Source organism: Anopheles gambiae, chromosome 2, assembly GCF_943734735.2.
Source record: "Anopheles gambiae chromosome 2, idAnoGambNW_F1_1, whole genome shotgun sequence".
NCBI classification, from domain to species: domain Eukaryota; kingdom Metazoa; phylum Arthropoda; class Insecta; order Diptera; family Culicidae; genus Anopheles; species Anopheles gambiae.
Window position 1 is genome coordinate 82,938,219 of NC_064601.1, and position 27,658 is coordinate 82,965,876.

General features: G+C 47.4%; 10 protein-coding genes across 13 annotated transcripts; 3 read left to right on the forward strand and 7 right to left on the reverse strand.

Moving 5' to 3' along the window:
- Positions 1-1,149: 1,149 nt before the first annotated feature.
- On the reverse strand, positions 1,150-2,942 carry LOC1276021 (uncharacterized). Its single transcript, XM_061641149.1, has 3 exons — positions 2,285-2,942; positions 2,029-2,202; positions 1,150-1,640 (listed from the first exon to the last, which is right to left on the reverse strand). The coding sequence occupies exons 1-3, from the start codon at positions 2,303-2,305 to the stop codon at positions 1,506-1,508; spliced, it is 330 nt and encodes a 109-aa protein (XP_061497133.1). The 5' UTR covers positions 2,306-2,942; the 3' UTR covers positions 1,150-1,505.
- A 2,198-nt stretch (positions 2,943-5,140) lies between these two features.
- LOC4576604 (uncharacterized) lies at positions 5,141-7,147 on the forward strand. Its single transcript, XM_001237643.3, has 4 exons — positions 5,141-5,291; positions 5,422-5,567; positions 6,567-6,652; positions 6,718-7,147. The coding sequence occupies exons 2-4, from the start codon at positions 5,538-5,540 to the stop codon at positions 6,833-6,835; spliced, it is 234 nt and encodes a 77-aa protein (XP_001237644.1). The 5' UTR covers positions 5,141-5,291; positions 5,422-5,537; the 3' UTR covers positions 6,836-7,147.
- On the reverse strand, positions 7,132-7,955 carry LOC1276023 (U6 snRNA-associated Sm-like protein LSm6). Of its 2 annotated transcripts, none has more exons than XM_315329.4 (3): positions 7,802-7,955; positions 7,420-7,517; positions 7,132-7,338 (listed from the first exon to the last, which is right to left on the reverse strand). In XM_315329.4, exons 2-3 carry the CDS (start codon positions 7,508-7,510, stop codon positions 7,190-7,192), a joined length of 240 nt encoding a protein of 79 aa, XP_315329.2. In that variant the 5' UTR covers positions 7,511-7,517; positions 7,802-7,955; the 3' UTR covers positions 7,132-7,189. The 2 variants fall into 2 exon arrangements, with proteins under 2 accessions (XP_315329.2, XP_061497134.1); XM_061641150.1 differs by having other exon boundaries at positions 7,136-7,338; positions 7,420-7,537; positions 7,802-7,922.
- A 222-nt stretch (positions 7,956-8,177) lies between these two features.
- LOC5667176 (uncharacterized) lies at positions 8,178-9,078 on the reverse strand. Of its 2 annotated transcripts, none has more exons than XM_001688580.2 (2): positions 8,741-9,078; positions 8,178-8,670 (listed from the first exon to the last, which is right to left on the reverse strand). In XM_001688580.2, the coding sequence occupies exons 1-2, from the start codon at positions 8,747-8,749 to the stop codon at positions 8,284-8,286; spliced, it is 396 nt and encodes a 131-aa protein (XP_001688632.2). In that variant the 5' UTR covers positions 8,750-9,078; the 3' UTR covers positions 8,178-8,283. The 2 variants fall into 2 exon arrangements, with proteins under 2 accessions (XP_001688632.2, XP_061497132.1); XM_061641148.1 differs by having other exon boundaries at positions 8,735-9,078.
- Positions 9,079-9,219: 141 nt separating this feature from the next.
- Positions 9,220-11,021, reverse strand: LOC1276026 (charged multivesicular body protein 4b). Its single transcript, XM_315330.4, has 4 exons — positions 10,658-11,021; positions 10,344-10,521; positions 9,981-10,240; positions 9,220-9,802 (listed from the first exon to the last, which is right to left on the reverse strand). Exons 1-4 carry the CDS (start codon positions 10,836-10,838, stop codon positions 9,744-9,746), a joined length of 678 nt encoding a protein of 225 aa, XP_315330.3. The 5' UTR covers positions 10,839-11,021; the 3' UTR covers positions 9,220-9,743.
- A 693-nt stretch (positions 11,022-11,714) lies between these two features.
- LOC1276027 (probable peptidoglycan muropeptide transporter SLC46) lies at positions 11,715-14,250 on the reverse strand. The gene is made up of 6 exons (XM_061641147.1): positions 13,797-14,250; positions 13,450-13,706; positions 12,940-13,384; positions 12,547-12,872; positions 11,974-12,457; positions 11,715-11,903 (listed from the first exon to the last, which is right to left on the reverse strand). The coding sequence occupies exons 2-6, from the start codon at positions 13,595-13,597 to the stop codon at positions 11,846-11,848; spliced, it is 1,461 nt and encodes a 486-aa protein (XP_061497131.1). The 5' UTR covers positions 13,598-13,706; positions 13,797-14,250; the 3' UTR covers positions 11,715-11,845.
- A 32-nt stretch (positions 14,251-14,282) lies between these two features.
- On the reverse strand, positions 14,283-17,251 carry LOC3289944 (probable peptidoglycan muropeptide transporter SLC46). Its single transcript, XM_555956.3, has 5 exons — positions 16,007-17,251; positions 15,676-15,933; positions 14,944-15,587; positions 14,532-14,878; positions 14,283-14,455 (listed from the first exon to the last, which is right to left on the reverse strand). Exons 1-5 carry the CDS (start codon positions 16,170-16,172, stop codon positions 14,404-14,406), a joined length of 1,467 nt encoding a protein of 488 aa, XP_555956.3. The 5' UTR covers positions 16,173-17,251; the 3' UTR covers positions 14,283-14,403.
- A 609-nt stretch (positions 17,252-17,860) lies between these two features.
- On the forward strand, positions 17,861-21,040 carry LOC1276033 (probable peptidoglycan muropeptide transporter SLC46). The gene is made up of 4 exons (XM_315333.5): positions 17,861-18,394; positions 18,502-19,066; positions 19,248-20,496; positions 20,668-21,040. The coding sequence occupies exons 2-4, from the start codon at positions 18,799-18,801 to the stop codon at positions 20,747-20,749; spliced, it is 1,599 nt and encodes a 532-aa protein (XP_315333.4). The 5' UTR covers positions 17,861-18,394; positions 18,502-18,798; the 3' UTR covers positions 20,750-21,040.
- A 1,631-nt stretch (positions 21,041-22,671) lies between these two features.
- Positions 22,672-24,247, forward strand: LOC1276034 (U3 small nucleolar RNA-interacting protein 2). The gene is made up of 2 exons (XM_315334.5): positions 22,672-22,832; positions 22,908-24,247. The coding sequence occupies exons 1-2, from the start codon at positions 22,758-22,760 to the stop codon at positions 24,213-24,215; spliced, it is 1,383 nt and encodes a 460-aa protein (XP_315334.5). The 5' UTR covers positions 22,672-22,757; the 3' UTR covers positions 24,216-24,247.
- Positions 24,248-24,341: 94 nt separating this feature from the next.
- Positions 24,342-27,331, reverse strand: LOC1276035 (DNA replication factor Cdt1). Of its 2 annotated transcripts, XM_061643446.1 has the most exons (3): positions 27,014-27,320; positions 26,280-26,893; positions 24,342-26,176 (listed from the first exon to the last, which is right to left on the reverse strand). In XM_061643446.1, the coding sequence occupies exons 1-3, from the start codon at positions 27,095-27,097 to the stop codon at positions 24,757-24,759; spliced, it is 2,118 nt and encodes a 705-aa protein (XP_061499430.1). In that variant the 5' UTR covers positions 27,098-27,320; the 3' UTR covers positions 24,342-24,756. The 2 variants fall into 2 exon arrangements, with proteins under 2 accessions (XP_061499430.1, XP_315335.5); XM_315335.5 differs by having other exon boundaries at positions 24,442-26,176; positions 26,280-27,331.
- Positions 27,332-27,658: the final 327 nt, after the last annotated feature.

The following is a 27,658-nucleotide window of genomic DNA, read 5'->3' on the forward strand; positions in this document are numbered from 1 at the left end:
ACTTTCCCGCACATTTTTCAACTCTATCGCTGCAAAAGGTGCACCAACGGCACCATGCAAAACTTTGCCAATCTTTCAAATATTATGCCCCTGATTGGCCTTTTCCCGCCTTTCCCCTCGACTTTTCACAAGACTCAGCGCATTTTCACTCTCCACTCATCACACATTTTATACCCCCACTCTCGGTTTAACGGGAAAAGCAAACAGAAAATAAAATTAATTATTCTATAAAATAAAACAGCACGGAATGTTTTCTCTTTTTACAACCGCCAAACAAAAACCCTCAAACCGACCGAGGACGGGGCCCGCTGTCCTTTGATCCTTGCGCGTTGCGTATCCTCCCCATCCCACCCCAGTGGGCGCCTCCCATCGAAAAGCGCAAATGATTGGTGTGTGTGTGCAATTTATTTAGTTTTCGGGAATGAAATTTGAAGCTACCGAAATTATCGTTTCCACGATTACTCGAACCTCGAGCCCGAGTATAGCTCGGCTATAACTTTTCCGCACTCTCACTCTTGTCTGCGTTACCGCCATATTCTACCCGTGTGGTCACTGACTTGCAAGCACTGAGAACCGGGTCCCAAAACGAGCACGAAAGCGGAAGAGAAACCCCTTTCTGGCATCTTCTTGACGCTCCTGTGTTGGGTGCTTCTAGCGGATGCTTCTGTTCTCTGTCGCCGTGTCATTTTTTAAACTTTCTCCCGGTCTGTTTGATTGCGCTGGTGGCCGGCTTCCGGTAGGGCGAGGACCCACTCCGCTGCGGCGTAACCTCGTGGCGGCAAGCGTGCTGAAAGACGATAAGGTAGAATTTAATTAAAATTTGTTTTAGCTCTCCACTGTTTACCGTTGGTTGGCTTTTGCACCTCAGCATGGTCGCCGATGGGCTGGGAAGTTTCGGGCAAAATGGTGGGCGAGATGAGGAAATGAGACGCAGTGCCGCAGCCCAGCGCAAGGTCCTGGGTTTGTTAAATTTAAAATTAACTTAATGCTTCACTTGAATTCCGATTAACTGCTACAGCCGTATACGGGCAAAGCATTTGTTCCTGTTTCCGCAGAGAAAGATGGCGCTCTTCATTAACACGTGGTAAGCTTCGCAGTACATACGCAATGTACTTTTCTTTCTCATTATAACTTGAAAGATGGATAGAATACTTTTGAAAATAACTATTTTTTTATTAACTATTTACCTTTCACAATCATTTTCACATTGCGCATTTGCACTTCTGTTTTAAACAGAGTAACGGCAAAGCACCTAAAATCGATGCTTTGTTTTACTATAACAATAATTAGCCCTGTTCCATGTTTAGGCTCTTTAGGCTCTGTATACCACAAAAACTGTCACAAACCGATGATTCGAATGGCCTTGTTGCACTTTTCCACAACAGTCTGCAAAATCCACGGGATGCTCGAACTGGTCACAACCAAAAACGGCGATATCGTCGGCCGTCCTTCACTGGTAATTGATTTTGGTTTTTTTTACATTCGCGTTAAAGCGAGTTCTAAGCCTATGGTTGCAGATAGTTAAGGCCCTGCAGATGTCCCTCGTCGCGCTGCCTTTGAAACGCGAGCCGTTCGTGGTGTTTCCCGTCAATGCCAAGACCGAGCCGTTCGATTACCTTTTCGCCACGGTAGCCATGCAGCTGAAAGGGAAGGTAAATTAAAAGATGAAAAATTAGATTCGATGGATTTAATTAAATGGAAGTTAAGTTTGAAAAGAAATTCAATGTTTGGTTATGTTTCTCTCTCTTTCGCTCTTTTCATAACTGTAAAGCTTGCTGAGGTTGTGATTAGCCGTTGGAGCAATGCACAAAGCAATAACTTCGCATAACTTATTACACGCAAGCTCAAATCTAATTACCTCGTACTGCCAGTTCAACAACACACGTTGCGCAACGTACGCATCCATCCACAAAACGTGAATAATCGTTAAGCAACATAACCAGATTCACTTCGCTCTAACCAGTCCATGCCATTTGCAGGTTAAATTCACCACCTAAGTACAATCTTATCTGTCACTCATATACGAACCTCATAGTAAAGCTCTCTGCGCTTTTGGCTTATCTCCGGATCGAAGTCGTACTCCTCCGTCTTGTGAATCAGCGGTATGCCAGCAACATTGTTTTGGATAAAGTCGGTCAACAGCCGTACCACGGTGGCCTCAACACGATGCTCCACCGAAGCCAGCAGCACGATAAGACACATCTGTACAAGCAAATTCAAATAAGATCACTTTATCAGAGCTCTCCATTTGAGATAAGTTATATTGAATTTCTTTCACACTTACAGCAATCGCCAATTTGGTCATGGTTTTGCCTTAACTTAGCTAAGCGCCAACACGAACGAGACGACGCTAAACCATACACACAGAACATACGACTCGTACTGCCACCTGAGCAGTTTCTGTCGATCGTTTACCCCCCTTTTTTGAGTCTTAGTGCACTCGGTGCACTCCCACTCAGTGCTCAGTGGAGGCAACTCGAGGAGGGATTGGAAAACTTCACCTGCAGACACTAAGCTCCACTCGCCCGCGTTTTGTTCTGGCGTGGCGTGGTGCAACCGAAACCGGTTGAAGCGATTGGTAACTTCAGCCGTCGCCGATAGATCGTTTTCCCACACAACGATCGCGCCTAAGGCGGGGTGGGGAGGGACTTGCCGCTACACTACCCTTACGAAATGAAGGGCAAACAAAGCACACGAGGAAATTCCTCACGCTGTGTTTTCCTCAAAATAGCTCTTCTGCACACACGCCTTGGTGGGAATAGCACATGCGGAACTGCCCTTACAGACGTGTATACAGGGAAAGAAAACTGGCGAAGAAATGAACACGGGCGAACTGCACCACGCTACGGTTCGGTTGATTGTGGGGCGCAAGCGATTAAATCATCCGCCGAGTGGTCCGTAACATGCATGGGGGGAAGACAACACTGCGGTTGAAAAGCGCCGAACACAACAAAGATGATGTGCTATAAAGCGAACCGAAATCTACACGCGCCGGACCGTTCGCCGAAAGCTGTGCGATGCTTTTTTGTGGGTACCCCGATGACCCAAAGTCAGCCAGATGGAAACGATCGTCGTAGAGTGTTTGACCCAATTTTTTGCCCCGTGAAGGAAATAAGATTAATGCTGGAACGGTGTATGATTTGGATAAAGTAGTGCCATTTTTAGCGACTTTTGGCACGTCTTAATGTTTGGGTGTGATTTAAACGCTTTCTGTAAATCTACATATAACATTCATAAATAAACGATAATTAATACAACCCATTGTAAATGAACCCAACCCCATGTGTATGCTGATGTAAAGTTTATTTCTATGATTAATTCAAACGTGTCATGTACCACATGACAGCGTTAATAAAACAACACAAAAAATTAGAACACTATACATTAAAATCTAATCACTTACATCCATCCAATTGCCTTCCAAATTGAGATGATGCAATTTGGCCCCGGTTCCTGAACCGACCCACGATCGATCTTGCATGTGATCTGTGTCACGAGCACACAAACCCCGAAACACCCTTCGGCAAAAGAAACGCTTCACACTTCCTAAAACTCAACGGCTCACAGACACACAAGCAAGCAAACAGCAGAGGTCAGTGGTTTGCGTTTAATGATGCGTATGATTTTTTTTATTTACCCTCCAAAGAAGAAGGAAACACACACTACTCTTACCGAAAGGTCGTCTTAAATCGACTAAGACGCGGTGCGATAAAGCACGATTTGATTGCTTTCAAATAGGATGCGAAGCGCAACATTCGGGTAATGATTTTATTTGGCAATCTTTCTTATTTATCTAGTGGAATGACATTATTTCCTTTCGCTTCGAGCCGTACGTAAGTGTCCTCCAAGAGTAATTGAATTAGAAGGTTTTAAATTCGCATTTAAAAGACTTAATTACCTTGGCGTATAGTAAAAAAAATAAAATGAGACACTTCACCTTCAGTTGCGTCTTGAAACAGCCTCTTAAAAGCAGTCTGGTACAAGAAAGCCAATCTCATCGCCACAGAGAAGTCGCTGATGATCACAAGAACCGGCCGCGCAAAACACGTGCGTAATCTACCTGCCTAGTAGGAAACTTCTAGTAACCTGCCTAGTTCCTCAACTCAACAAACCATGCTGCGACTCGATTGAAAGCATGCACATCAGTTCACTATGACAACAGCGTGCGCACAGCGGTTCGTCGCCTATACTCGTGAGCAACTCTTTCGTAGCGCTTTACATTGCGCTGATCAGTGCGCGCGCGCGTGTGCGTTGACGCACCAACACCAAGCGCACTATACGCACTGTGTCACTGTGCCTGGTATCGTCGCGTGTGTAAAAAGTGCAATTGCACTTTTTCCTTCATTCATTGATAGAATAAGATGAAGCTGAAATGGCCGTTACTTACTTACACTCTCGAAACGGGGCTGTTTCGTTGGTATGCAGCAGCCGAAGACGAATCGTGAAACAAGCACACACACACATACACAGCGATACGAAAAGTGTACGGATAGTTCGTCGATCGCTTCGTGTAGTACGGCGCTGTAGCAACAATTCCTACTTTCACTTTCCACCTCTCCCTGCAGCACGCCCCGTCCCTGGTGCTTGATAACATTTTACCGATGTGGTTGTTGTTGTTGTAGCTGATCGTCACGATCGCCAATACCAGCTTCCGCTATGTGGTTGTGTATTGTTTTGTACCAGCAAAAGAAAAGGAATGTAATTAATTGGAAATTAAATAATTAATAAAAATGGTAATACTTAATTTAATATTTTGTATAGTTTATTTAACAAATTTGTATTACTTTATAAATATTTTTTATTCATTTTCATAAAAATATAAATACGAGAAGCATAGAATTTTCCAAAAGTATACAATTAAACATTATACAAATATAGTTTATTAAAAAATAAAATCAATTGTTTCTTTGGTGGATTGATTAAACAAAACCCACCCTCCTCACCATTGCGCACAACCGCATGGCCCAAGAAACGAACCGCTCGTTTATTCGTTCCTCCCTCCCCACCCGATCAACAAAAGAGACAAGGGTGGTAAAAACCGAAAGTACCGACCCGAGGCCACTGATGAACCTCCACCACAACCTGCCACCGTATGCACGGTCCGAGTCCGACCAGCCTCGGGCTGCCATCGGGTGCCTCAAGATGATCAGCGCCAATCTCAGTTTCTGGTGGGAAGTCTACCGAGTCGGAGGTTGTCTGTCGGAGTAAGACGTTGGCGCAGACGCACACACACGCATATAAGCGTTTCGTAAACAGCGGACGGTTATAAAAAAAACTGTTGACCTACCTCGGTGAGTGATTCAGTGTGGGGAGTGCGAGAAGTGTGAAGGTTGCCCCAGAAGATGTTGAAGCGCCTTCCAAAACACGATCACCGATCGGCCAGACGACTAATGATGAGTAACATTTTTTTCTCAATTTCAGACCGAAATCGTACATTGAACCGAACTGGTGAAAAACAGCCGGAAATAACTGTTTCGCACCTGACCTGCCGGTGATTTTGGAAAATATTTCCGCGCACAAAAAAAAAACATCCAAAGATGCATAAGTGTGTTGCATTGTGTTTTACGGTACGTGGCGGGAAAAAAGGAGAAATTAACGAACCGTACAGTCTCCATCGCAGTTTGAACTGGGTCCCGGGAAAGTGTTACACGCCCTGTGCGGTTTGTGAGCGTACCAACCAGGGTGTAAGCAGGTTGTAGAAAGTGACCGAATATTCCAGAACGGGGACAGTGCGGGCAATCAGTAAAAATGCCGAAAGGCCCCCGAGGACGCCCGTTGAATAACAATAACGTGTGGTGCGCTTTTGACTTTGAGGATCTTTTGATCGTCTGCTGTTCGCGTGGTGTACCTGCCGTGCTGCACGTTTGCAGATTTCCTTGAGCCAAGTTTTCATGGTGGTGGGGACCAACGAACATCCACAACAACAACGATGGCGATGGTTGCCTCCACTGTTGCATAACCGTGTATAACCGTGTGTTCGAGGGGCGGCGGTTTGGCTTGCTTGCGTCTTGTTGCGTACAGACAACATTTGAATGTGTGTGATGTGCATGATGTGGTGTTTGTTTTTTTGTGTGACCTTTAAGCTGTAGTAAATGTTTGTGTAAAATGTAGTGAGCTATCGATTAATTATCGCAGTTAACTCGAATAAGCTCAGAATTTGTTTATGAACAGTTCATAAGACAAATTTACTGTTGTTCACTGTGCAAACGATGTCAATATTCCATTTTTTTATGTTTGAAAGTGAGAAAACTTCAAATTTTCTTTTCTTTATGTTTCCACAACATATTTTCAATTATTTTTTAAAAATTTAAGTATTGAAGATTACTGTTAACATTTCGGACAATTCCTATGACACAGTCATTGGTCTGTATAGTATTGAATGAACAAAGTCCAATCTATAAGCTCTAAGGAAGGGCAGGACAAGCACACACACACACATTTAGAGCAAACTTATTCAATATTTGACCTTTACACATTTAATTAGGCTACTTAACTGTCTTGCCAGTTTAAGTTGGTTTTGTAAAAAAAAAACTAATATATGAGTATACTGTAACTATATTTTGCAGATTTTGGCCCTGGTGTTGGTAGTCCTGTTGCCAAGCGCAGAGTCCACCCTGCAACCAAAAGCTCCCAATTTTCAGTATTTTGAAAGGTAAAAATTGTACTCTTTCGCTCTTAAAATATACCATACATTAAATTCTATTCTCCTCTTTACAGGCCAAAATACAGATACCCCTACTACGATGAAAATGGAAAGGGCAAGCTGCTGTACGGGTACGGTGGACCGGAACTCTATCAATACAAAAGCTTCTCGCCTTTGGACGGCATTCATTGAGTCGTACGGTTCAGCGTTACGTTGAATGCGTGAACCTGAAAGGAATGGAGAACTACCCGAAAGCTTTACCATGAAGCGCCCAGAACAACATGCTTCTGAATACAGCTTCGCACTAGTCCGCGACTGTTTCGAATCTTATGGTGAGGTTCTCCACCTTACTTTCAGTTAGGTGTGGTAGTGGTGGTGATCAACAACTACTACAATTCATTTTTAGTTCGTAAACTTGTACATGGAGATAAGAACAATGGAGATTGTGTTAAGAAACGGATAAAAGTTGTTACCAAATAAACAAAAACTTACTTTTTAAGAAAATGTTTTGCTTTTTATTCTTCACCATTGTTCGCTTTTCATCTTTTACACTCTTCTCTTCTGCGTGGAAATGTAGAGTACATTGTTACCGCGGATGAACGCATCGCCGTACTTGTTTTTCAGCTGCCCATTTACGTACTCTTCCGTCTGGTCCAGGGCAATGTTCATGTAGCCGTCCAAACAGGCAAGCACTCCTGTGCAGAAAACAAAACAATGGCATATATAGAAAGCTTCCAGCAGAACGAGAATTACTAGGTATCAACCACTGCACTTACCTCTGTAATCGACGCCACTATTGAGCTTTACGACCACGGGTCGGCCGTGAATTTGGTTGATGAATTGCGACAGCGCTTCCTTGCGGGACATTGTGAATCTGAAACAATGGAACACCAGCTTAAGAGTGATTTCAGCTACAGAGGTGGATCGAAACTACAATTTATATGTAGCATAGAAGCACTAATTATGCATAAAGGACATAAAGACTGATTTTGTCCAAAAGATTGCAGGTTTCATGATTCCACGCGACAAGAAACACGGTAACAAGAAACCGGAACCGGTACAGATCGAGTTTGGACAATAGTTTCAGATTTTTAGGTGTCCCTGGTATAAGGTGAACAATTGTGTTATTATATACTAATTGTATCGCGTTAAATTTACCTTAAATAAGACAATTTTACGATAATCCTTTTATTTCTCCGGCTCGAGGCGCGTTCTTCTAGCTTTTTGTAAACAATGCCAAGAAACAGATTGACATATCGTTTGACATTTGCTTGACGCAGGATGTTCGACTTTCTGTTCGAAATATTGTTTCTGTTTCTGTTTGCTCAATTATTTGAAAAACTAATTTACTTCAAACATTTTCATTTGTTTAACGGCTTCACAAATAATATAGATAGTAATCATTAATACTAATCTGCGCTCAGTTTCTCTTGGCTACAAAGCAAACAGTATAACAGCTTGTTTTTGAACCAGTATAACAGATGTCGGATACTGTCGGATAACAGATGTCGTGCAATAGATGTAGCAAGCGTGATTTCAAATTGTAGGCACGGCACTTTTTATTACCTTTTCAGACTCCTCGCAGTAATTTTTACAATATAAATAAATACACTACCAGCACACTAACACTAAACCACTTCTCAGTACTTTCCAAAGTCCTTCCCAATCGCTCCGTAGTACCGCAAAGCCTGCGGCGAATAGCCGTTACCGATCAGGGCGATCAAATTTTCCCCCCGATATCCAAACTGCCGCTGATAAGCGCCCCGTAACTGCTGCGCACGGTTCGGATCGAATGGAAGGTAGTAGCGCATCTCTTGTACCGGATGGCCAGCAATCAAGTTGTGGAAATAGCTCACCACCGCTAGTGCCTTTTGCGCTACCGAGGCATCACGCACCGGAGGGCCTCTTTTGCCATTGGGTGGATATTTGAAGTATTCAAATTTCTGCAGATTTAAATTGTAATCGAACGGATTGTAGAAACAGTACACTTGTTGTACCACTGCCAACAGGACGATCCACAGCACGATCTGGAAAAGAGGGGAAAACACGATGCGAGGAATGATTTGAAATCGTCACCACTAAAACACTTACACATACTGATTTCATATTGAACAAATGGAATGCAGTAGCGCACACCCTTTCGGCAACTGGCCACTTTCGCTACTGATAGTGAAATGAGCACTACCGTAAGCTAGCAATTTGTGGGTACCATCCCGGGTGCATAGAAAAGGTAGCTTATAAAACCAACCTAATTAATATGCTCGACGGGTTCAATCGGGTAAAGTGTCATGTGCGCTACCCCACTTTCGGCCGCGTGCATTCGCATATTGTCCCATCGATGTACGTGCGTGACGTAATGAATCGAATCGAAAGTCAGGCACAACGATTGTTACATTCAGAAGATTACGCTCAGGTCGAACGCATGAATGTTCACTTTTGTCCGTTAGTCTCAAGGTTAAGGAAAGCATTGTGTCATAAATATATAGGCCGACAATAATAACTTCGTACGGTTTGTGGTATCAGCATAAATCGTACGCCACTCTCACTTCCTCTGTACACCACATACAACGCACAGGTGCCTGTTTTGACCATTTCTTCGTTTATTTGCACAAGTTTGTTTGATCGAGTTTTGTTACTTGCACCCATTGTTTAGTCAAACAAACATCCTTTTCACGTCCCTCCGATCCTCCCTTTTCACGAGCATTCCGGTACCTTTCCCGCCTGGTTTCCCTCCCTCTGTGCAATGCATCACATTCAGCTGCACTACATGCTAATGATTGCAGTTCGTTTCAAAACCACATGCCGAAAGCAAATGATGCTGAACGCGACTCTTCCCCCCTCACTCCAAAAGCAAACTCATAAACATATTAAACACGTTCTGAATGTTGTGTCTGTCTGAAAATTGTCTTCTACACTGTCGGCGGATAGCATCCTGCATCCAGGCGAACGAACGCAAATAATAAATGTAAGTGGATTAACTTCGCACAAAATTAAACACTAACGTAAGCAAACTGCACACAAAAAGAGTACTCTTTTATGCAGTATGTGTATGTGTGTGTGTGGGCTTGGCTGTTATCATCACCTCCTGAGCCGGTCAGAATTAGTTTGCCCATGACATCAACTCCTTCATGTCCGGATCGTCTTCTTCGGCGACGGCAGCTAAAATGAGAGACCGGAAAGGGGGGGAAGCGTTATTAATTACCACCGCCACTTTGAAGGACATTCTCTAAGTTGCAATCGACGCATCGTTCATTGCAATAGACAGGATGAACAATCACCAAAACAACAGTAATTTCGCCAAAAGCTAGTAAATTGACCGTGAGCAAACCTTGCGTACCTTTCTTTTTCTCCTTCTCCTTTGCCTTGGCCGGCAAGTCCGTGGAGGGAACTTCGGGTAGCTCGTCCGTTTCTGGCTGCACGCCCAGCAGCTCTTTGTCCAGCTCTTCCTGCTCCAGCTCCTCGAGCTCCTTCTCCAGCTCGTCCTCGTCGATGTCCTGGCCGAAGCCGACGGCACTGGACACGGCATTGGAAATTTCGTTCGCAATGTCGTTCTGTTCGGCAATGTCATCCATCAGATCGTGCACATCATCAATGTTCCTGAAAATGGGTGGTGGTGATGAGGAAACAACGCCGAGCGTTAGCTAAGCTATGGAAACGATTGCCCCGCAACACAAAGGCCAACGCGGGTGTTCCAACTTACATATCCTTATGGGTAACTTTAAGCGCATCGGAAGCCTTCTTCATCGTCTTCAGCACTTCGGCGTTTGTGTTCGCATTCTCCAGCGCCTCTCGCTGCATTTCAATCGTCGAAAGTGTGCCATCGATTTGCTGTAGCTGTTTCTCGTACCGCTTCTTCCGCTTCAGCGCCTGGATGGCCGCTGTTGACAAAACGAAAACATTATGACTCATCGAGCAGTGGACAATAGCGACCCCCTCCTACAAGACAACCACAACCTGCACATGCACACACTTGCACAAATCGGACACCATGGGTACGCATTTCCGGAAACATACCTCGTTTGTTTTTGGTACCATTTTTCCTGGCCGTATCTATCTCGACCTCGATTTTCTTCTCTAGGAACTCCTGCTTTTTGGTGAGCATATTTTCTATGTCTCGCAGCTTTTGTATCGCTTCGCTCGGTGTCGGGGCTGGTTCGCCCTTTTTCCCCGAAAACAGCTTCCCGAAGAAACTCATCGTTTTTTCACTGTGCTGGCGCGGTTGGGTGTACTGGCGAGGAAAACCTACCGACGGTTTTCACGGCAATCACAGACGATAAATAACAAATTTCTAAACTGAAAGCAACTTATGTTTTTCTACGATTTCCCGAACAATTGTCGAATGCGTCATCTGTCGAGCTCCAAGTCAATGTTGGTGGGAAAGGCAGGTGAGCTCAACGGCTGTCTCGGGCGGCCATGTTTTATTTGTGCAATTTGACAGCACTGTTCGTGTTTATCTACGAGCACAACAAAGGCACAATGAGAATAATTTCGGAGGAGCGAATGTAAAACATGCAATTTGTACGAATATTTATACATATTTTTATTGAAATAAACTGTGCAAGAAATACACTCCCTCCACGTCGGGGCAACACCAAATCTGGCTGGTTCGACGAAGAATGCAAACTAGTGACCGAAAGTAAAAACAATGCATACCGAGCAATGCAGCAACGGCATAGAACGCGGGCATGCGAAGAGTAGTACTCACGGCTCAGACGCGAAAGGAAACGAATTTTCCGCTCCAAGAAACACGCATGAGAAGAGCAAAACATGCGGGAACTCGAGCAAACCAGAGAGGCATACGGATCAACACGAAAGTTTTACAGGATAACGGATTGGCAGACGAAGGTGGGAGAACGTGAGCGGTTTCGGACACTCCTGAGACAGGCAAAGACCGTAAAGCGGTTGTAGCGCCGGATAAGTAAGTAAGTACGTATGTGACGACATATTCTAGCCCATCTTTAATTACTTTGCCTTCTCATATTACGCAATATGTTGTGTTTTATGTTATCAACTTCCTTTAATTACTTCATCTCAATATTTTTTAATCATATCATAAGCCTAAAAGCAAAGATTTGCTGTATTAAAATAATTTATTTATCACATTCTAAATATCTTTAGAGAATCAAGATAGTGGTACCAACATCCCATGAGTGTGTTAGAAATTGTTAATGGTGTAAATAAAAGGTCCCCATTTGTGCTTACTTAATTGATTGACGTGTATGTAGTCGTTTGATACATACTTTGGAAAATCTTGGCAAATCTGAAAAGCGAGAAAAATGTACCAAATAAATAAAACTGATTTCAATTAGCGACGAATTGCCTGTACTTACATCATAAGGCACGCGCAGGTGAAGTATACGGTGGCAGTGATTAGGTTAAATGCGCCCGGGTACCAAGCGAGGGTACTCTTGTACACGAACGTGTACAGCGGGGCCGAGAACAGCGGCGTGATCGATTCAATCGACGTTGTCAGAGAGAAAATCTTACCAATATCATTGGGCGGTGCCGTGTTTGAGATAACGGCTCTGCTCATCGGTCCCGCAATGCCTTTCATAAAGCAAATCGCTGTGCCCATGTACAAATGCCATGGTTCTGAGGCCAGCGCTTGAATGGTGCTGTTGATCGCGTAGCAGCAATACCCGAGGGCGGCCAGCACAGTGACGGACGGGTTGAACAGCTTGCGAATGACGTACAGGCCCGCCGTGTTGCCAATAATCATAAATACGATAGCCGACGCATCGTAGTACGAGTAATCCTTTACCGTCCACTCGAAACGCTCCCGCAGAAACAGCAGAAACACCGTTTGGGAGCCATCTAAGAAGATAGCGAAAGTGCGAGGTAAGATTGCTGCACGTCTGCCTTCAGATGCAATTTCACGAACGAGTGCAAAACTCTTATCTTACCCATCGCGAAGATGTTGGCCGCAAGGGCTAATATTACCAACCAAATGATCAAACGATCGTAGTTCGGGCGCCGTTTAAAGCAAGTCTGCATCAACTCCGACACCAAATCGAGCCGGAACAGCTCCCGCGCCCTGTTGTTCGTTTCGCTCAGCTCGTTCGGTTTGATGCTCTCCTCGATGTAGAATATTATATACATCAGGCCAAGAAACACGGCCCCGGCTGCGATCGCAAACACGGTCGTACCGTTCGTCCAGCGAAGTATGTAGCTGCTGCTTAGCGTACCCGCCAGCAGCCCGGTAAATACGGCAGCCTCCACGATAGCCATTCTAGATACACAAAAAAATAAATCAAATCACCAATTGTTGGATGATAAAATACTGCAGACACACTTACTTGGTCGCGCGAGTTTTCTCCACCGTCACATCGGCAATGTAGCAGAATACACCCGTAATCAGCGCACAGGTACCACCGGACAGCGCCGTAGTGATCGAGGCAAGCACATAGTACCACGGGTTGATGGTGTAGTACATGGACAGGAGGCTGATCAATGCCACGATCGCGTACGTTAAAAAGGCACCCGTAAAGCACGACACTATCACCGGCTTGCGGCCGTACCTGTCCGACCACGGACCGATGAACATGCTGCCCAGTGCCGGGATGATCGATTCGACCAGCGATTTTGCCATCAGGATGTTGGCCGAGTACGGTTGGATCGCTTTTTCCAGCTGTTGGATCTCTTCCGTTTCATTTTCCGTGCCCAGCTGATCGCAGAGCGATTTGTTCTTCCCGAACGCGCCAGTACAGGTCTGGTATACGATTTGGTTAGCGAAAACAGCAGCTGCAATGATGGGAACAGTTACTACATGCATGTAACCTTGACAACGCCTTGCTAGTAATACTTACAGGAAACGTTCCAGGCGAAGAATATCAGCAGTACGGCGGGTTCCAGGATTAAATATCGATACTTTCGCTCCAGCCTGGGCGGTTGGGTTGGTTCTGGCCCAAGGTCAACCACCGGAAGCCGATCATCCGTTGCCTCTCTTTCGTCCATTTTCGGTCCGGCCGTACTACATCAAGTGTTGCCTTTGTCCACAGAAGATCTTCCACTTCGACTGTACGACAAAACGCGCCTACCGAGTGAACTTCCTTCCTTCCGCTATCTTTTAACAGCGTTTTTGTCCGGCCGTGGTTAAGAATAGAAGATTACACGGTTTCGCGTGCCCCTGCTGATGACTCATACATACACTCACCGAGCACAAAGAACTTTTCCAATAACGCGAGTTGAAGCACCAGCGAGTACAGTAAAAGTGGGGGTTAGTACTGTTTAGCTCCGCAACTATTGAACAGTTTTACGACTAATCCGATCTTGGCTGGAGATAGGGTAAGCCGTTTGTCCCTCGATGCAGTTATTGCAACACTGAATAGAAGCTGCAGCAAACTTACGCATTCCTTCACATTTGCAGAACGACGCAGCGCGAGATAGTGCGCTAATAAAAACAACCCTTCGCGGAGGAGGCTGGCGATACTGTTGCTGGTGGTAATATTTTTGCGCTGTACACTGTTATCATCGCCAAGACCATTACCACGACCACCACCACTACCACCAAAGGAAAACAATACCACTTCACCCGCTGAAATAGGGACGACCAAAACAAACGCTAAACAAAGTGTAATCCCTTTTGACAGCCTTCAGCTGATCGGCGTACAGTGGTATCCGTTAGATTAAGCGAGGGTAATAAAAAATAATAATTATTTAATTTTTATTTGATTGTATGAATTTTTCATTTGAAAAATATAAAAAATAGAATTAAACGATTTTTCAATATAATTGGCCCCAAAAACTCTTTTTGTTTGCATCTATAATAACAATTCTGGCTGATAAAACCGTCTAATGAGATGCGTTATGATGCTGAAATTACAAAAAAGACACACAAACAAAATGCATTAAAACAATAGACCGTCTACAAAGGCATCTAACCACTTACAACATCAACAACAGTGCTGCACCATACACACTGGCAGCCACAAAGTTGAACACTTCCGGTAACGACTCTATCGTGGCATTGTACACGAACGTAAACAATGGGGCAGACACTAGCGGCACGACGGCAGTCAGCGATAGCGCCATGGTAAAGAACTTGGCCATATCACCGGCGGGCAGTATCGTCGAACAGATCGTCATTAGTGCCGCACCGTCCGTTCCCTTGAGAACGGTAACCGAAATAGCCAGATACAGCATCCACCCGCTGCTTGCGAAGCCCATGATCAGCGAGTCTACGATGTAGCTGGCGATCGATACGATCGCTACGGTAGTGTCCGAACAGTGGAGTATCTGAAGTTATGGAATAGTGAGCTTATTTTACCTATTGTTGATGAAAAAAAATCCCCTGCGCTTACCTGCTTCAGGATCGGTATTCCAATTACATTGCCGAAAATGATGATCAGCACATCGGTGAACTGAAAGTAGCTGAATTGCTTCAAATCCCAGCCGAATTTTCGTCTCGTAAACATGTAAAACACTCCGCCACTGCCACCGGCCAGCTCCGTTAGTCCGATCAGCAGCACGATCGACCACAGTATCTCTCTCACGTACCCGGACCGGCGCATGAAAAATGTCCCCGAAAGCTCGCGCAACCGTTCGCAGGACAGCAGATCGCGCAACTTTTCCACCGCACTGTTGCTGTTGCTCAGAATGATACTATCCTCGGTGAAGCGGGCGATGTACACGATCGCCAGCAGGATCAGCACGCTGGCAATCAGGAAGGTGGCAGCAACGTTTAACCATTCCACAATGTAGCTGCTCGCCAGAAATCCCAACAGTGCGCCGGCCATCATGGAGGCCTCCATGAAGCCCATGCGCATGGTGCGCGTCTGCTCGTTTGTAACGTCGGAAAGGTAGCTGAAGGCGGCCGCTGTAATCACGGTCATGCCGCCCAGCACCGAGAACGGAAGATAAGCGGCAGTGTAATACCACGGGGTCAGAGTGACCTGCATCGATAGGAACGCTAGCAGCGTCAGCAGCACGAACGAACACAGCACGCCTGCGAACGGACGAAGCAACAGGATATGGAAATGGAGGCCTGTTTACAAAAAAACCAACCACATTTACCGTTCACCAAATATACACACCGGCACTCGCGATCAGCATGGCAGGCTTTCGACCGTAACGATCAGACCACGCACCGAGCAGCAGGGCACTCAGGACCGGAACCACCGACTTTATAATCACTATCACCATCGTCACATTGGCCGCCAGCGGTTGGACCTGCGTTTCGATCATCGCCCGCCGGGAGGAGTTTGAGTCCGTGTTGAGCAGTTGACAATCGCCACGATCGAACCCTTCCACGAGGCACGTCTGCAGGATGATATGATTCGCCAGGACGACCTCTGCGGCGGGAAAGGTGGGACAAAACGAATTAAAGTGGTGTGTCCTGTAGCACTGCAACTCTCCTTCCCCAACCTGAGATGCTCATGGCAAAGCAAAAAACCAGCAGGGCAGGTTCGAAGCTAATGTACTGAGCCTGCTCGCGCCAACGGGCCGCATTGCGCAACCTCATCAGGCTCTGCTTGGCGAACAGGTCCTCTTCGCCACTGGAGTACACACTGTCCGAGCGTCCTTCTTCCATGGTGATCGCGGTACCACTGAATTCTGCCCTGCGTTCTTTTCTGCTCTGGTCTGTTCTGCTGCATCATTATTTGGTCTGGCCAAGGGACTCTCCGGAGTAGGTTATCAAAATCTTGCAAAAGTGTGCGCTGTAGTCGATCGATTTTTTGTTTGTTTTATTGATATCGACCGGCAGCGAATCGGGGTTCCGTTTCCGCGCAGGGCAATCTTGAGTACAGTGAATACAGATTATTTCATACGCCATTGCTCTATGCCTTGAGGTTTGTGTGGCTGCAACGAGTATGACCGTGAAATGATACTATGGTTCACTTGTGTGTGAATGTGACAGATCATGTCTGAAATTTTGAAATAATTAGCAGCTAGCTATGTCCTATCCTCTTTAGGCAACTCGTTGTTCTACGGACTATCAGAAACTGAACCTTAAACTCTCAAAAGCTTCCTTCTTTATTGCCAGTAGTGCCAGCATCTTTCATTAGCAATTTTAAAGTTTGGGATCGTTGCGACGTTTGCGTTTGTGAAATACCTGCTAGATCAAAGGACAGAAGTGGTTCGATTGCTAGTCTACATTTTAACACCAAATTAGTTGCACCAACTAAGAAATGAAACGGTTCTGGTGATAGGATTCAAAAGCGCCAGGACTAACTAGCGTTCAAAGTTTCCTACCAGAGATCTTTGTGAACAGTATCTTTAACCAATACAATTAGCTATGCTGGTTTCCTATTTTTTATTATAGTCTGTTTCTCAAAATTCAAAACTGCTATAATTTATAAATCAGAACACATCTTCTTCTGTGTGTTTTGAATTATACCGGACTTCTTCTTCTACTTTTTTTCTTATTGGCGTAGCGATCTACGCGATCATGCCGGTCTATACAGGCGTTCGAGAATTATTCAATTCCAGACAGCCGGATAGTCAGTCCTTGTTATGGGGAGACAGTCCATATGAGGTTTGAACTCACGACGGACATGTCATTAAGTTGTATCTATACTGGTTTATGTGAGTTATTTTTTCCAGTATAACTAAAAACATAGGACGCACTTGCAATGAAATGGACGGTTTGTATGGGAACTTATCCACGTCCTGCCATTTAGGTTCGGACGCGATAGACTGCCTAGTAGACGTAAGAACAAATAGAAATATGATCATGTAAATGTTACAAACGTGTTCAATCTTTAGAGATGACCTAAGACGTGGTTTGTTATTCCTTAGAATGCTTACCATTATGAAAATAAGCTCCTCGCTAATCCTCACACCCTTATATTTATGTAAACACTGTAGACGTAACTGATCAATAGCCGATCCTTTGTTTGATGCGTACAGCGTATGTAATGTTTAAAGAAACTGGTTCATCGTCAAAGGATTACAACAAATTGCACCCGTTCGATGTTTGTGTATGTGTGCGATAGAGTGCGTCTATCAGATGCAGATAAGATGCAGCACGCGGCCGGAGAACGCTACACAGTAACACAGTGGCGGGTAGCGTGACGATCTTTACCGTCGGAGGCACAATAACACAACACAATTTATCACCCTCCACCATTCCCCAACCACCCACTCGGTTCTTCATTCTCTCGGTAGACAATGCACGACGAACTACCACCGAATGCCGCCTCCCTATCGCTAGATGCACGTTAGGCTCCATGGCGGTAGGTGCAATCAATGTACCATACCTACCTGTGAATCGTTATCACTTCCACCTCCCACGGTGGTTCATCCCTCCCATTCACCCGTAGCGCACTAATGGTGGGCCAGTAATTGGTATGATTGGTCGCAAACTTCTCGCTTCCCGCGCTATCAGCGACTGTGATTCACGCGTTGCCGTTCGTCACATGAACGAGGTGGTGGCAGGTGGCAAAACCATCATCGATATCATCAATTCGAGGCGGGTTTTGTTGTGAGTGTTAGGTGTTTCAGCGTTTTCGGAGTTGCAACGGGACAAACATTCGCTAGGCTCGTCGTACCGTTAGAGCAGGTTCAGCGTACGAGCACGTTGGTTGTACCGTGTCGCGCGCGCCTAGACGAGATTACTCGCGCCATCCGCTTGCGCGCATCAGCAGCGCAATCACACATTATCATCCGGCATCGGTCCGGCTTGGGCTGGACCGGGTTCTTCCGGCAACATTGTGCTCCGTAGTACGCTTGAGAAACCAAGTTTACCAACACCGAGTCATGCCCCCCGGGCACTGAGACTGTTTCCGATATCGATAACGATCGTACACAAAGGTATGTAGTACTGTGGACGGTTGTGATGCTGATCTGCTCTAGGCCGGAGTGTGTGGAGTAGCTTCCGAATGTGATGCTGATCGTTACGCTTTCCTTTTCGTACATAGCTACCACACCGGGAGGACGTACAGCGTGACTCCGAGTGTAAACGTGTTGGGTTGTGTGTTAGCGTCTATGTGGTTCCAAAATACGTCACCTTTTCTTTAATGGTGTGAGTCACAATCCCCCCACCGTCCCTATCTGCTGTGCTGTGTGTGAAGATATCTAAGGTATTAGCTGCGATAAAACGGTGTCCACGCGTCTCCAAAGTTTACATAAACTGCGGATTGAGGGACACGGTGCGACGGTGTGTGAGTGTGCGTAAGTGTGGAAAGGTGCAAAGGTGGATTAGTAGTGCGACGAGCATGAGAAGCGATATGCAAAGGCCACCCCGTCTAGACGATGGTCGCAGTAGCGACGAAGACACGCCACTGTTGGCAGCACCAAGGTACAGCTCCATGGCCGTCTCAGCAGTAGCAGATGCCGCAGCAGCATCATCACCACCACCTCCCCCACCGCCATCGGCATCATCCTGCTCGTCCGATGGCGGGAAAGTGTCCACCAGCGTGACCGATCGGCTCTGCACCTTCGAACCGATACTGGTGCTGCTCTGCTTCGGACTCAGTGTATCAGGTACGCAATAAAAAACAAAACCATCACCTGAAGCTGTGTGTGCCGCGTTCAAATTGCGTTGTTATCGCGCGCAAAGCAATCACCCTCAACGTGCGTGACTTGCGCAAAGTGACACCCTACTTTCCTTGTTGTTTCCGTCATGTTGTGTATGTGTTTTTTTCTCTCTCGCCAAAAATCTCAGGGGTGGTGCTGGCCGATCAAATTATCTATCAATCGTGCGTCGTAACGCTCGGCTATGATCGAGCGCTCTGCGCCCAGCTCGGCACCAGAAGCAACTCCTCCGATGTGGCGCAGCTGGAAACGATCGTGCAACCGTACGCGGCCAAGATCACGATGGTGAACACGATCCTGATGTCGGTGCTGCCCGCCCTGTGCGCCCTGTTCATGGGCCCCTGGTCGGACAAGTATGGGCGCAAGCCGGCCATGATTGTGCCGGCGGTCGGATTCATCACAACGTACGTCATGATCGGCATACTGTCCCTGCTGTCCAAGCGCTTCCTGGTGGATCCGTGGTGCTATGTGGTTGCGCACATACCGGCCGCTATCCTGGGAGGTAGTACCGTACTGATGGCAGCCATCTTTAGCTATCTGACCGATACGACGAGCGAGGCGAACCGTACGGTACGGATCGGTATACTGCAGGCCTGCACGATGCTCGGTGCGTTCGTGGGGCTGCTGTCGAGCAGCTTCATCTTGCAGTGGACGAACGTACCGACCATGTTCTTCCTATCGGCGGGCACAGTGTCCGCCAGCTGTGCCTTTCTGTACTTCTGCCTGGAGGATAGCATCAAACCGGACGCGAGCATGGTGCACCGGCAGGTCCGGGAAATCTTCCGCCTTAGCCATCTGGCCGAACTGCTGACCACGTTTTTCAAGAAGCGCTCCTTCTACGACCGGGGCATCGTGTGGCTAACGATCTCGATCGGTATCGTAACCGTGCTCGGCGCCGGCGGTGGGACAGTGTTTTTCCTCTACACCCGGCGCCAGTTCGGGTGGACGATACAGGAGTTTACCATCTGGCAGGCGGTGGAGCTGCTCTCGATCGTGGCCGGGAACGTGATCGGCATATCGGTGCTGAAAACGCTGCTCAAGCTTCCGGACATCTGGTTGGCGCTGCTGTCCGTGCTGAACTATGCGCTCGACGCACTCATCAAAGGGCTGGCACGGCAGGGCTGGGAACTGTTCCTGGCGACCGGTATCACACCGCTGAAGGCTACCGAAGGGGCGGCACTGATGGCGATCTGTTCGGCCATCATACCGTCCAGTGAAATTGCAAAGTTTTACTCGATAGCGATGGCCATGACGAACACCGTCTCGCTTGCGTCGGCTCCACTGTTCACGTACATCTACAACTCGACGGTGGCGACGTCCCCGCAAGTGTTTAACTTTGTGTCTTCGGGAATATTTTCCCTCAACGTCGTGCTGGTTGGGTGAGTGTGTGTGTGTGTGTGTGTGTGTGTGTGTGTGTGTGTGTGTGTGTGTGTGTGTGTGTGTGTGTGTGTGTGTGTGTGTGTGTGTGTGTGTGTGTGTGTGTGTGGACGCAAGTGTATAACAAGCATTTTTGAAAATGTTCCATTTCTATTTCTGTTTCTATCTCTCAGGGTGATTGCGGTGCTGCTGCGTAAGCGAAGGAAAGCCCAGGCTGATCCACTGTTTACGCAAGATAGCGAAATCTTAACGTGAGAAACGTGAACGCACCCATGTGCCCGCAGCGTTCCTAGTCATCGTGCTAATAAATAATACCGCTACTGTACGTTGTGCTTTAGTGGTGTAGCTTGTGTAAGTATTAAGAATTGTTGAATTGAGAGCGGCGCCGCTAATGGCATTTGGAGTGATAATGTGCCTTCTGAGGTTGGTTTTGTAATGTTTATAGTTTTGTACATTAAAGATTGGTATTTTTAAGCAATTTATAAAACATGCAGAGAGAGTGTTTATTTTATAATAAAGAGAAAAACATGTATACACTCAACAAAAGTGTACTGGTATCTTTTTGAGTTATTCGCTACACATAATCTACCGAAATGGTTCATCGTCCAGTATTGAATCAATTTCTAGATCGAAATAGGTACTGTGTCGGTTCCTGGTTTAAGATTTTTTTCCGTTCCTTCCTGAAGAATAATAATATCGAGGAATTTTCAGGACCGAAATGGATTTAGGATCAGTTTCAAGAGCACTATATGTTTAAGATCAGTTCCAATTCCAGCATTCCAGTTCCAAGCAGTATTGCCCGTGTGCCAGATCTAACATGCGGTATGAATTTAGTTTCAGTTCCTTGACCAGTAAGGGTTTAAGATCTGTACTAGGATCGATTCGTGATTAGTCCCAGGATTGGCATGGATTCGTAATGTATTCCACAGCCGGTATGAGTTCAGGATCAGTTACAGGACTGGCATAATGGCACCGTGGAGTAATGATCAAATATCAGTATAAGTTCCTGATACTGTATGCGTTCAGGAATAGTTCCATGGCCGGTGTGAGATTAGCTTGATTTCCAGGACAGTTATAGGGTCAGTATCAGTTCCAGGACCGTCATGCGTTCGGGATATGTTTCTAGACCAGTATGAGTTCAGTATCATTTCCAGGCTTGTTATGAGCTCACGATTGGTGTCAGGACAAATTTTGGTTCAGCATCTGTTCCAGGGTTAGTATTTGTCCTGTATCAGTTCCTGGTCCGGTACGTCTACAGCACAAGTTCCAGCACCGACATGGAATGAGCTTGGCTTCGAAGGTAGATATGGGTTCGAAACAGAAATCCAGGAACGGTACGGGTTCTGCATCAGTTACATCACAGGTAAGACAAAAATGCAGTATAAATTCTACATCGATTACAGGAGTAGTAAAGGTTTGGAATAAAATCGAAAATGTGTATGAATTTCGGAGCTCTTTCTTTTGGCATGTATCTAGAAGTTAAGGGACACCTGAGAAATGGGTTGTGTATCCTTATAACCGTTGCAAATGAACTTGTTGGATGATACAAATCCATTGACACATAAAACGGCATACTTGTTCATACATTTGCCAATGAAAGTTCGATGTAGAGGTCATGGTGAATTGAAGAGAATTTCCACAATTATGTTTTGTCTAAGAATTGTTTTGTTTCTTTATTTGGCTCAACAACCGTTGTCGGTCAAGGCCTGCCTACCACTTGTGGGCTTGGCTTTCAGTGACTTATTGATCTCCCCCCATAGCAGGGTAGTCAGTCGTACGTATGGGGGCACGGACCATTCAGAGCTTGAACCCATGACGGGCATGTTGTAGACCGGCCGGTATAAGGATTATAATTTATCATTACAATCACAATTATTTGTCACTACAACTATCGTTATAATAAGGCCGCCCAAGTCTCTACCAGCAAGTTAACCCTATGTCACGCAGGAATATTTGGTACATGTGACTTGAACAATAAAACATAGTCCATCCAAAATATGGCAAAATGATTGTGATGTGAATCAACACATTTTCACGGTTGTAATGCATTTATTGTAAGTTTACCGTTAAATTCAAAACTATCACGTGTTTCGTAAATTCCGACCGCACGTCCGACAACAATGACGAGTGACGTCTAACCACTGCGTAGCGAAACACAATCAAAACAAACCTACTGTCAACGTGCCGACTCCGTCAAACCATGCGGTTTGTTGTTCTTCGCCACCACGACGGGCAGGAATTGTGCGCGTAATTCAGAATCAAAATGAGCAAAGCTGGAAATACTAAAACGTCCCTGTTTAAAGCTGGCCGTAAGCAGCATGAAAAGTTCAACCGCAAGGTATAGCCATCCCACACCTTTGCTTTGCTTTGTGAATTGGTTTGTAAAGGTTCTACTCTCTCACCTCCTTTTTAGCGTGCAAAAGGCGGCCCGAAGGGTAGCGATATTCCGCCGGCCAAAGTATCGCGCCAGGACTACGACGAAGATATCGACAGTGACGAAGAGCTAGAGAAGGAGCAGCAGAAGCAGGCAGAAGTGGAGGATGAGTTGGCCACGCTCGAAACCACCCAGGACAAGCGCATACGTTTGGCCAAACAGTATTTGCGCCAGGTACAGGAGCAAGAGCAGGAGCGATACGATGAGGAAGCGGACGAGAGCAAACTGGTCACCGGTATGGCCCGCACACTCAAGCAGTCCTTTCTCAAAGAGACGGGCAGAGTGCATCGAGCGCTCGGTGCCAAGTGCACCGGATTCGAGCTCGAGCGAGCCATCTCCTTTCACTGGAAGAAGCAGCGCCTCTCGCCCACCTGCTGTGCGCTGTCCGCGGACGATGCGTTCCTGTACGTTGGCTGCAAGAGCGGCTGGGTGGTCCGGTGGGATGTGGCCGCCAAACAGCGAACGGCTTGCTTTCAGGTGAAAAACAGTGTCATACACGCGATCGCGCTATCGCACGACTTGAAGTATCTGGTGGTGGCGGACGGCAGCGAGGAGATGAAGGTACTGGACGGCACCACGCTGGTACAGCAGAACACGCTCAAGGGACACGCGAAAGCCGTCACCGGCGTTGTGTTCCGGCAGAACTCGTACCAGCTGTTCTCGTGCAGTGCCGACCGGACGGTGAAGGTGTGGAGCCTGGAGGAGATGGTGTACATCGAAACGCTGTACGGCCACCAGAGCCAGGTGTCCGGCATTGATGCGCTTGCGCTGGAGCGTGTCGTCACGTCCGGCGGGATGGACCAAACGATACGCGTGTGGAAGGTGGCGGAAGAATCGCAGCTCGTGTTCAACGCCGTCGAGGAGGACTTTTCGGCGGTAAAGTTTGTGAGCAACGAGCTGTTCGTGTCCGGGTCGGTCGAGGGATCGTTCGCGCTGTGGAGCAGTGGGAAGAAGAAACCCATCCACCGCATCAAGCTGGCCCACGGGCAGCAGAGCGAAGGACACCCGAACTGGATCAGTGCGGTCGGTGTGCTGGCCAATTCGGACATCGTGGCGTCCGGGTCGTGCGATGGCGCGGTGCGTGTGTGGAAGTTGATCAACAAACGGCGCACGATTCAACCGCTGCTGCAAATCCCCGTGGAAGGGTTCGTGAACGCGATCGAGTTCACTAGCGATGGCAAGTTTCTGGTGGTGGCCGTCGGGCAGGAACATCGTATGGGACGCTGGTGGACGTTGCGCCAGGCCAAGAATCAGGTTCTATGGATTCCGTTGTCGATTGAGACGTAGAAAAAAGTTAATAAAACATAAGCTTCACGTGATTCTCTATTCACTTTGATTAATGCGAAGGAAACAACTATAGCCGTTCTTTTTTTTATACATTTATTTCGAAATTCAAAAACACACAAACACAAGGATTACCTCTAAACACATAGAAAGATTAACGATTGAACGATAATGTGGCGGGGTAGAAAATAGGAAATGTTGTAAAATTTAAACTACTATCAACTACTGCTAAGAATCATCAAATTTGCAATCTATTCGTCAGTGGGTATCGTCGAGCAGCACAACAAAAACTGCAACCCGATCTACAATGTAACTAGAGACGGTAATAGAAATAAAAAGAAGCATGAAAATACTTTAAAACAAAGTTATGTTTCAAAGACCATAAGAAAGAAAATTGCATAGCCGATGATACGCTTCTCAGCATGATAAAAGCGTAAAAAGGGAAAACAGACGGTCCGTTTCCGGTCCACTTTAGCGGTAACAACAACTGGGGTTTTGTAAGGGGGACAGGGTTCGTCTTCCTTCAGCCCGCCCCCTTTTCACTCTACTGCACAACCTCATTCGCCTTGCGCTCGAGCACATCGATCACTTTAGCGAGATCGCAGTCTTTGGCAATTTTGGCGTACTTTACCTTCCGCACCTCCGGCAGCGTCAGCCAGAACGGGACCAGCTGCGCTATCATGCGGATGTGCTCCTCCAGCTCCTGCAGCGTCAGTTTGCCCCGGTAGCTGTTCTCGATCTTCACGACGGGCGTTTCCAGCGGCAGCACATTCTTCCGCTCGGTCACGAACACGTTGCGCAGGTGGCGGGCAATCTCCGGCAGGCGGCTGTACTTCATCGCCTCCTTTTCCTGGGACGGCCGCCTAACCATCTGCTCCAGTGCTTTGGCCGCCTGCTTCGCCCGTATCTTCTCCAGCAGTGCTTTCGGGACGTTTTTCAGCATCTGTTCCGCGGGATCGCTCAGTAGGGCGGTGCTGGTGTTAGGAGTAGTAGAAACTTTTTCCGTTTTTATACCGATCGGTGGTTTCTTATCCTCGGGCTCGGTGGTCGTCGGTTGTGGAGTTCCGCCGCGTGTGGCGACTGCCGCGTCCTGCTTCTTTTTCTCCTCCAACCGTGCTAGCGCACGCTCCATCGGGGTGCCGCAGCTGAACAGGTTCCGGGCCGTGGACAGTACGTCCCGGGCGGACGAGAACCGTTCCACATTCGGTGGCTGCGGCAGTTCCGCTTTCTCGATGTCGGGACAGTTTTCCAGATCAAAGTCCACGTGCCAGCGGACGATCTTGCTGCGGTCAATGTTCAGCGGTGGATCCAGCGTCTGCAGGAACGCTTGATGCGCGTCCTTCGTGCGCTCCAGCAGCAAGCGGCGGAAGTGCTGGTAGCGTTCGAGCAGTGACTGCGAATTGACGGCCGGCTTCGTGTTGGTGCGAATAAAATCATCCTCCGCGGCTTTCCGCCCCGGCTCTTCGGGGGCATCCGCAATGTTTGGTCTAATCACTAGCTGGTAGGTTTCGTGCTTCGTAGCCGAACCGTAGTTCTTTGTCATCTCCTGGCTCAGCGTGAACGCGTCCGGGAAGAGGGAGTAGATTTGGGCGAGATGGGATTCGAAAAAGTTCTTCCTTGCCATCCGCTGGACGGCCGGCTTCAGCTTCTTGAACGTAATCTGCTCCTTGCGGTTGTGCAGCATCGAGCAGACCGTGTCGGTGCACTTGAACAGCTCCAGCAGCGATCGGTACTTGAACGGCAGCTGCAGGGTGGGAACGCCCGCCTCCACCAGATTGTGGAAGCGCTGGTAGGCGGGCAGCTTCTTCGGGCTGGCCATGACGGGCGTCCCGGCCGTTGGCTCCTTGATCGGGCTCATCAGCGCCGACAAGCGCTTGGGCGTTACATTGTTAGCCGGTGAGCTCGACGCATCTTTCGTCGGTGTGCGCAGCAGCTTCGATGGGCTGGCGATCGTTTTCTTTGGGCTGTGGAAAAAAGAGGAGAGAGATAATTAGTGAAAGACGTTCTCTCTCGCCCGTGCAAGGGCTCATTAGGGTTAATGATGATAGGCGTCACCGTGCTTCTTACCTCACCATCACCTCTACGTCCAGGGTGGCAAATTTCTCGAGATTTTTAGCAGCCACCGCCGGCGAGACGGAAGGCTTCGTTCCCTCGAGACGCTCCCTGCGCAGACGGTCCATCTTATCGAGCCCGCTCTGTATGGCGTTCAGCTTCGTTTTCAGCTCCGGCAGGCGGGGATGCTGCAGCAGCTTGTTGCGTATGTCCGTCAGCGACATGGCATCTTTGTCCTTGCCCAGCTGGAGCGTGCGCGAAACGCTAGCCTTCGTCGGTGCCTTGGCCACATTGTTTAGGTTGTTGCGGGGCGAAAACTCAACCGGCTTGGAGTCTACAACCGATGCTGCCACGGGTTCCACCTTCACCGGAGAAGCAAGCTTCTTTTCCGGCACAGCGGGACGCTTCGACGGGCTGGCCGTATGGGGGCGCTTCTGTGGTGACAGATTGCCCTTCTTCACGAACGACACCAGCTTCGGCTGGGCTGCTGCCAGCAGTGCCTTCGTCTTCTCGTCCAGATCGACCGGCCCGATGCGTCTGATTGCCCGGGATGCTCGCGTAACACGGCGGCCCAGCTCCGCCGGATCGCTGACGGCACCATTATCTTTTCCGACGGCGGCTTCAAGGTTCTTCAAAGTAAAGTTGGTATTGTTAGCAAACACGAAGCGTAGCTCCTCGTGATCCGAGTTCTGTGAACTGTTCGTCAAGTTTCCAACTGTATCTACGGGGGAGTTTTCCAGTACCAGTACCTTATTTCGGCCCGCCGCCCCAAGCGTATCGTGCGCTGCGCGTTTTCGTGTGTTGAAGTAGGACGCGACCGTTGGCTGCGACATATTGCAGCTGGGTGGGACAAATCCGCAGCAATCGAAAATGGTCACCACTGTTCACGGACACACCTATTACCTTACGGAAGAGGAAAACTGTTATCGGCGACACGAGTGCAGCGTCAGCAGGCCGATTTTTTCGCTCGCCTAAAATGGTCTCCTGTCAGTTGCTTTTCCCTCCAATTTGAAACTGCACTCGGCTGGTGATGCGCAGGAATTGCATTCCTCTACATAATCGATGAAACCCCGTCCGCCGTCAACGCCATGTCGACGAAGCAGTGTTTGTTTACGATCGGTCAGTGTGGCCAGATTTTGTTGGCAGATTTCGTAGGAGCACCAACATTTCATCTGTGAGCGTTTCTACATACACCGAGAATGCAGCTGAGAAAATAACTGACAGCATACTTTGACAGCGACTGACAGCATTTTCGGTGAGAGAATTCTCCTCGGCATGTAAAGAACGATGGAGCTGAGAAAAAATTGAATTGGCAGTTTATAGCGATCGATCAATTATAGTTTGCATTTTTGCCGTCTAATAATCGCAGATATATTATTAAAAAGTAAAAGAAA

Coding starts and splice junctions, on each gene's coding strand:
- LOC1276026 (XM_315330.4), bottom strand. CDS start 10,838: ATGAGTTTCTTCGGGAAGCTGTTTTCGGGGAAAAAGGGCGAACCAGCC. Junction 10,522..10,657: donor TGGTACCAAAAACAAACGAG/GTATGTTTCCGG, acceptor TTTTGTCAACAG/CGGCCATCCAGGCGCTGAAG. Junction 9,803..9,980: donor GGAGAAGGAGAAAAAGAAAG/GTACGCAAGGTT, acceptor CTCTCATTTTAG/CTGCCGTCGCCGAAGAAGAC.
- LOC3289944 (XM_555956.3), bottom strand. CDS start 16,172: ATGGAAGAAGGACGCTCGGACAGTGTGTACTCCAGTGGCGAAGAGGAC. Junction 15,588..15,675: donor CATGCTGATCGCGAGTGCCG/GTGTGTATATTT, acceptor GTCCGTTCGCAG/GCGTGCTGTGTTCGTTCGTG. Junction 14,456..14,531: donor GCAGCACTGTTGTTGATGTT/GTAAGTGGTTAG, acceptor TTGTAATTTCAG/CATCATAACGCATCTCATTA.
- LOC1276023 (XM_315329.4), bottom strand. CDS start 7,510: ATGTCCCGCAAGGAAGCGCTGTCGCAATTCATCAACCAAATTCACGGC. Junction 7,339..7,419: donor TAGTGGCGTCGATTACAGAG/GTAAGTGCAGTG, acceptor TTTTCTGCACAG/GAGTGCTTGCCTGTTTGGAC.
- LOC1276035 (XM_315335.5), bottom strand. CDS start 27,097: ATGTCGCAGCCAACGGTCGCGTCCTACTTCAACACACGAAAACGCGCA. Junction 26,177..26,279: donor GACGTAGAGGTGATGGTGAG/GTAAGAAGCACG, acceptor TTTTTTCCACAG/CCCAAAGAAAACGATCGCCA.
- LOC4576604 (XM_001237643.3), top strand. CDS start 5,538: ATGCATAAGTGTGTTGCATTGTGTTTTACG. Junction 5,568..6,566: donor GTGTTGCATTGTGTTTTACG/GTACGTGGCGGG, acceptor TATATTTTGCAG/ATTTTGGCCCTGGTGTTGGT. Junction 6,653..6,717: donor AATTTTCAGTATTTTGAAAG/GTAAAAATTGTA, acceptor TCCTCTTTACAG/GCCAAAATACAGATACCCCT.
- LOC1276033 (XM_315333.5), top strand. CDS start 18,799: ATGAGAAGCGATATGCAAAGGCCACCCCGTCTAGACGATGGTCGCAGT. Junction 19,067..19,247: donor CTTCGGACTCAGTGTATCAG/GTACGCAATAAA, acceptor CAAAAATCTCAG/GGGTGGTGCTGGCCGATCAA. Junction 20,497..20,667: donor CTCAACGTCGTGCTGGTTGG/GTGAGTGTGTGT, acceptor TCTATCTCTCAG/GGTGATTGCGGTGCTGCTGC.
- LOC1276021 (XM_061641149.1), bottom strand. CDS start 2,305: ATGACCAAATTGGCGATTGCT. Junction 2,203..2,284: donor TGACCAAATTGGCGATTGCT/GTAAGTGTGAAA, acceptor TTGCTTGTACAG/ATGTGTCTTATCGTGCTGCT. Junction 1,641..2,028: donor GCAGAGAGCTTTACTATGAG/GTTCGTATATGA, acceptor CTTCCCTTTCAG/CTGCATGGCTACCGTGGCGA.
- LOC1276034 (XM_315334.5), top strand. CDS start 22,758: ATGAGCAAAGCTGGAAATACTAAAACGTCCCTGTTTAAAGCTGGCCGT. Junction 22,833..22,907: donor ATGAAAAGTTCAACCGCAAG/GTATAGCCATCC, acceptor CCTCCTTTTTAG/CGTGCAAAAGGCGGCCCGAA.
- LOC1276027 (XM_061641147.1), bottom strand. CDS start 13,597: ATGGACGAAAGAGAGGCAACGGATGATCGGCTTCCGGTGGTTGACCTT. Junction 13,385..13,449: donor CTTCGCCTGGAACGTTTCCT/GTAAGTATTACT, acceptor CCATCATTGCAG/CTGCTGTTTTCGCTAACCAA. Junction 12,458..12,546: donor GGCCAACATCTTCGCGATGG/GTAAGATAAGAG, acceptor CTATCTTCTTAG/ATGGCTCCCAAACGGTGTTT.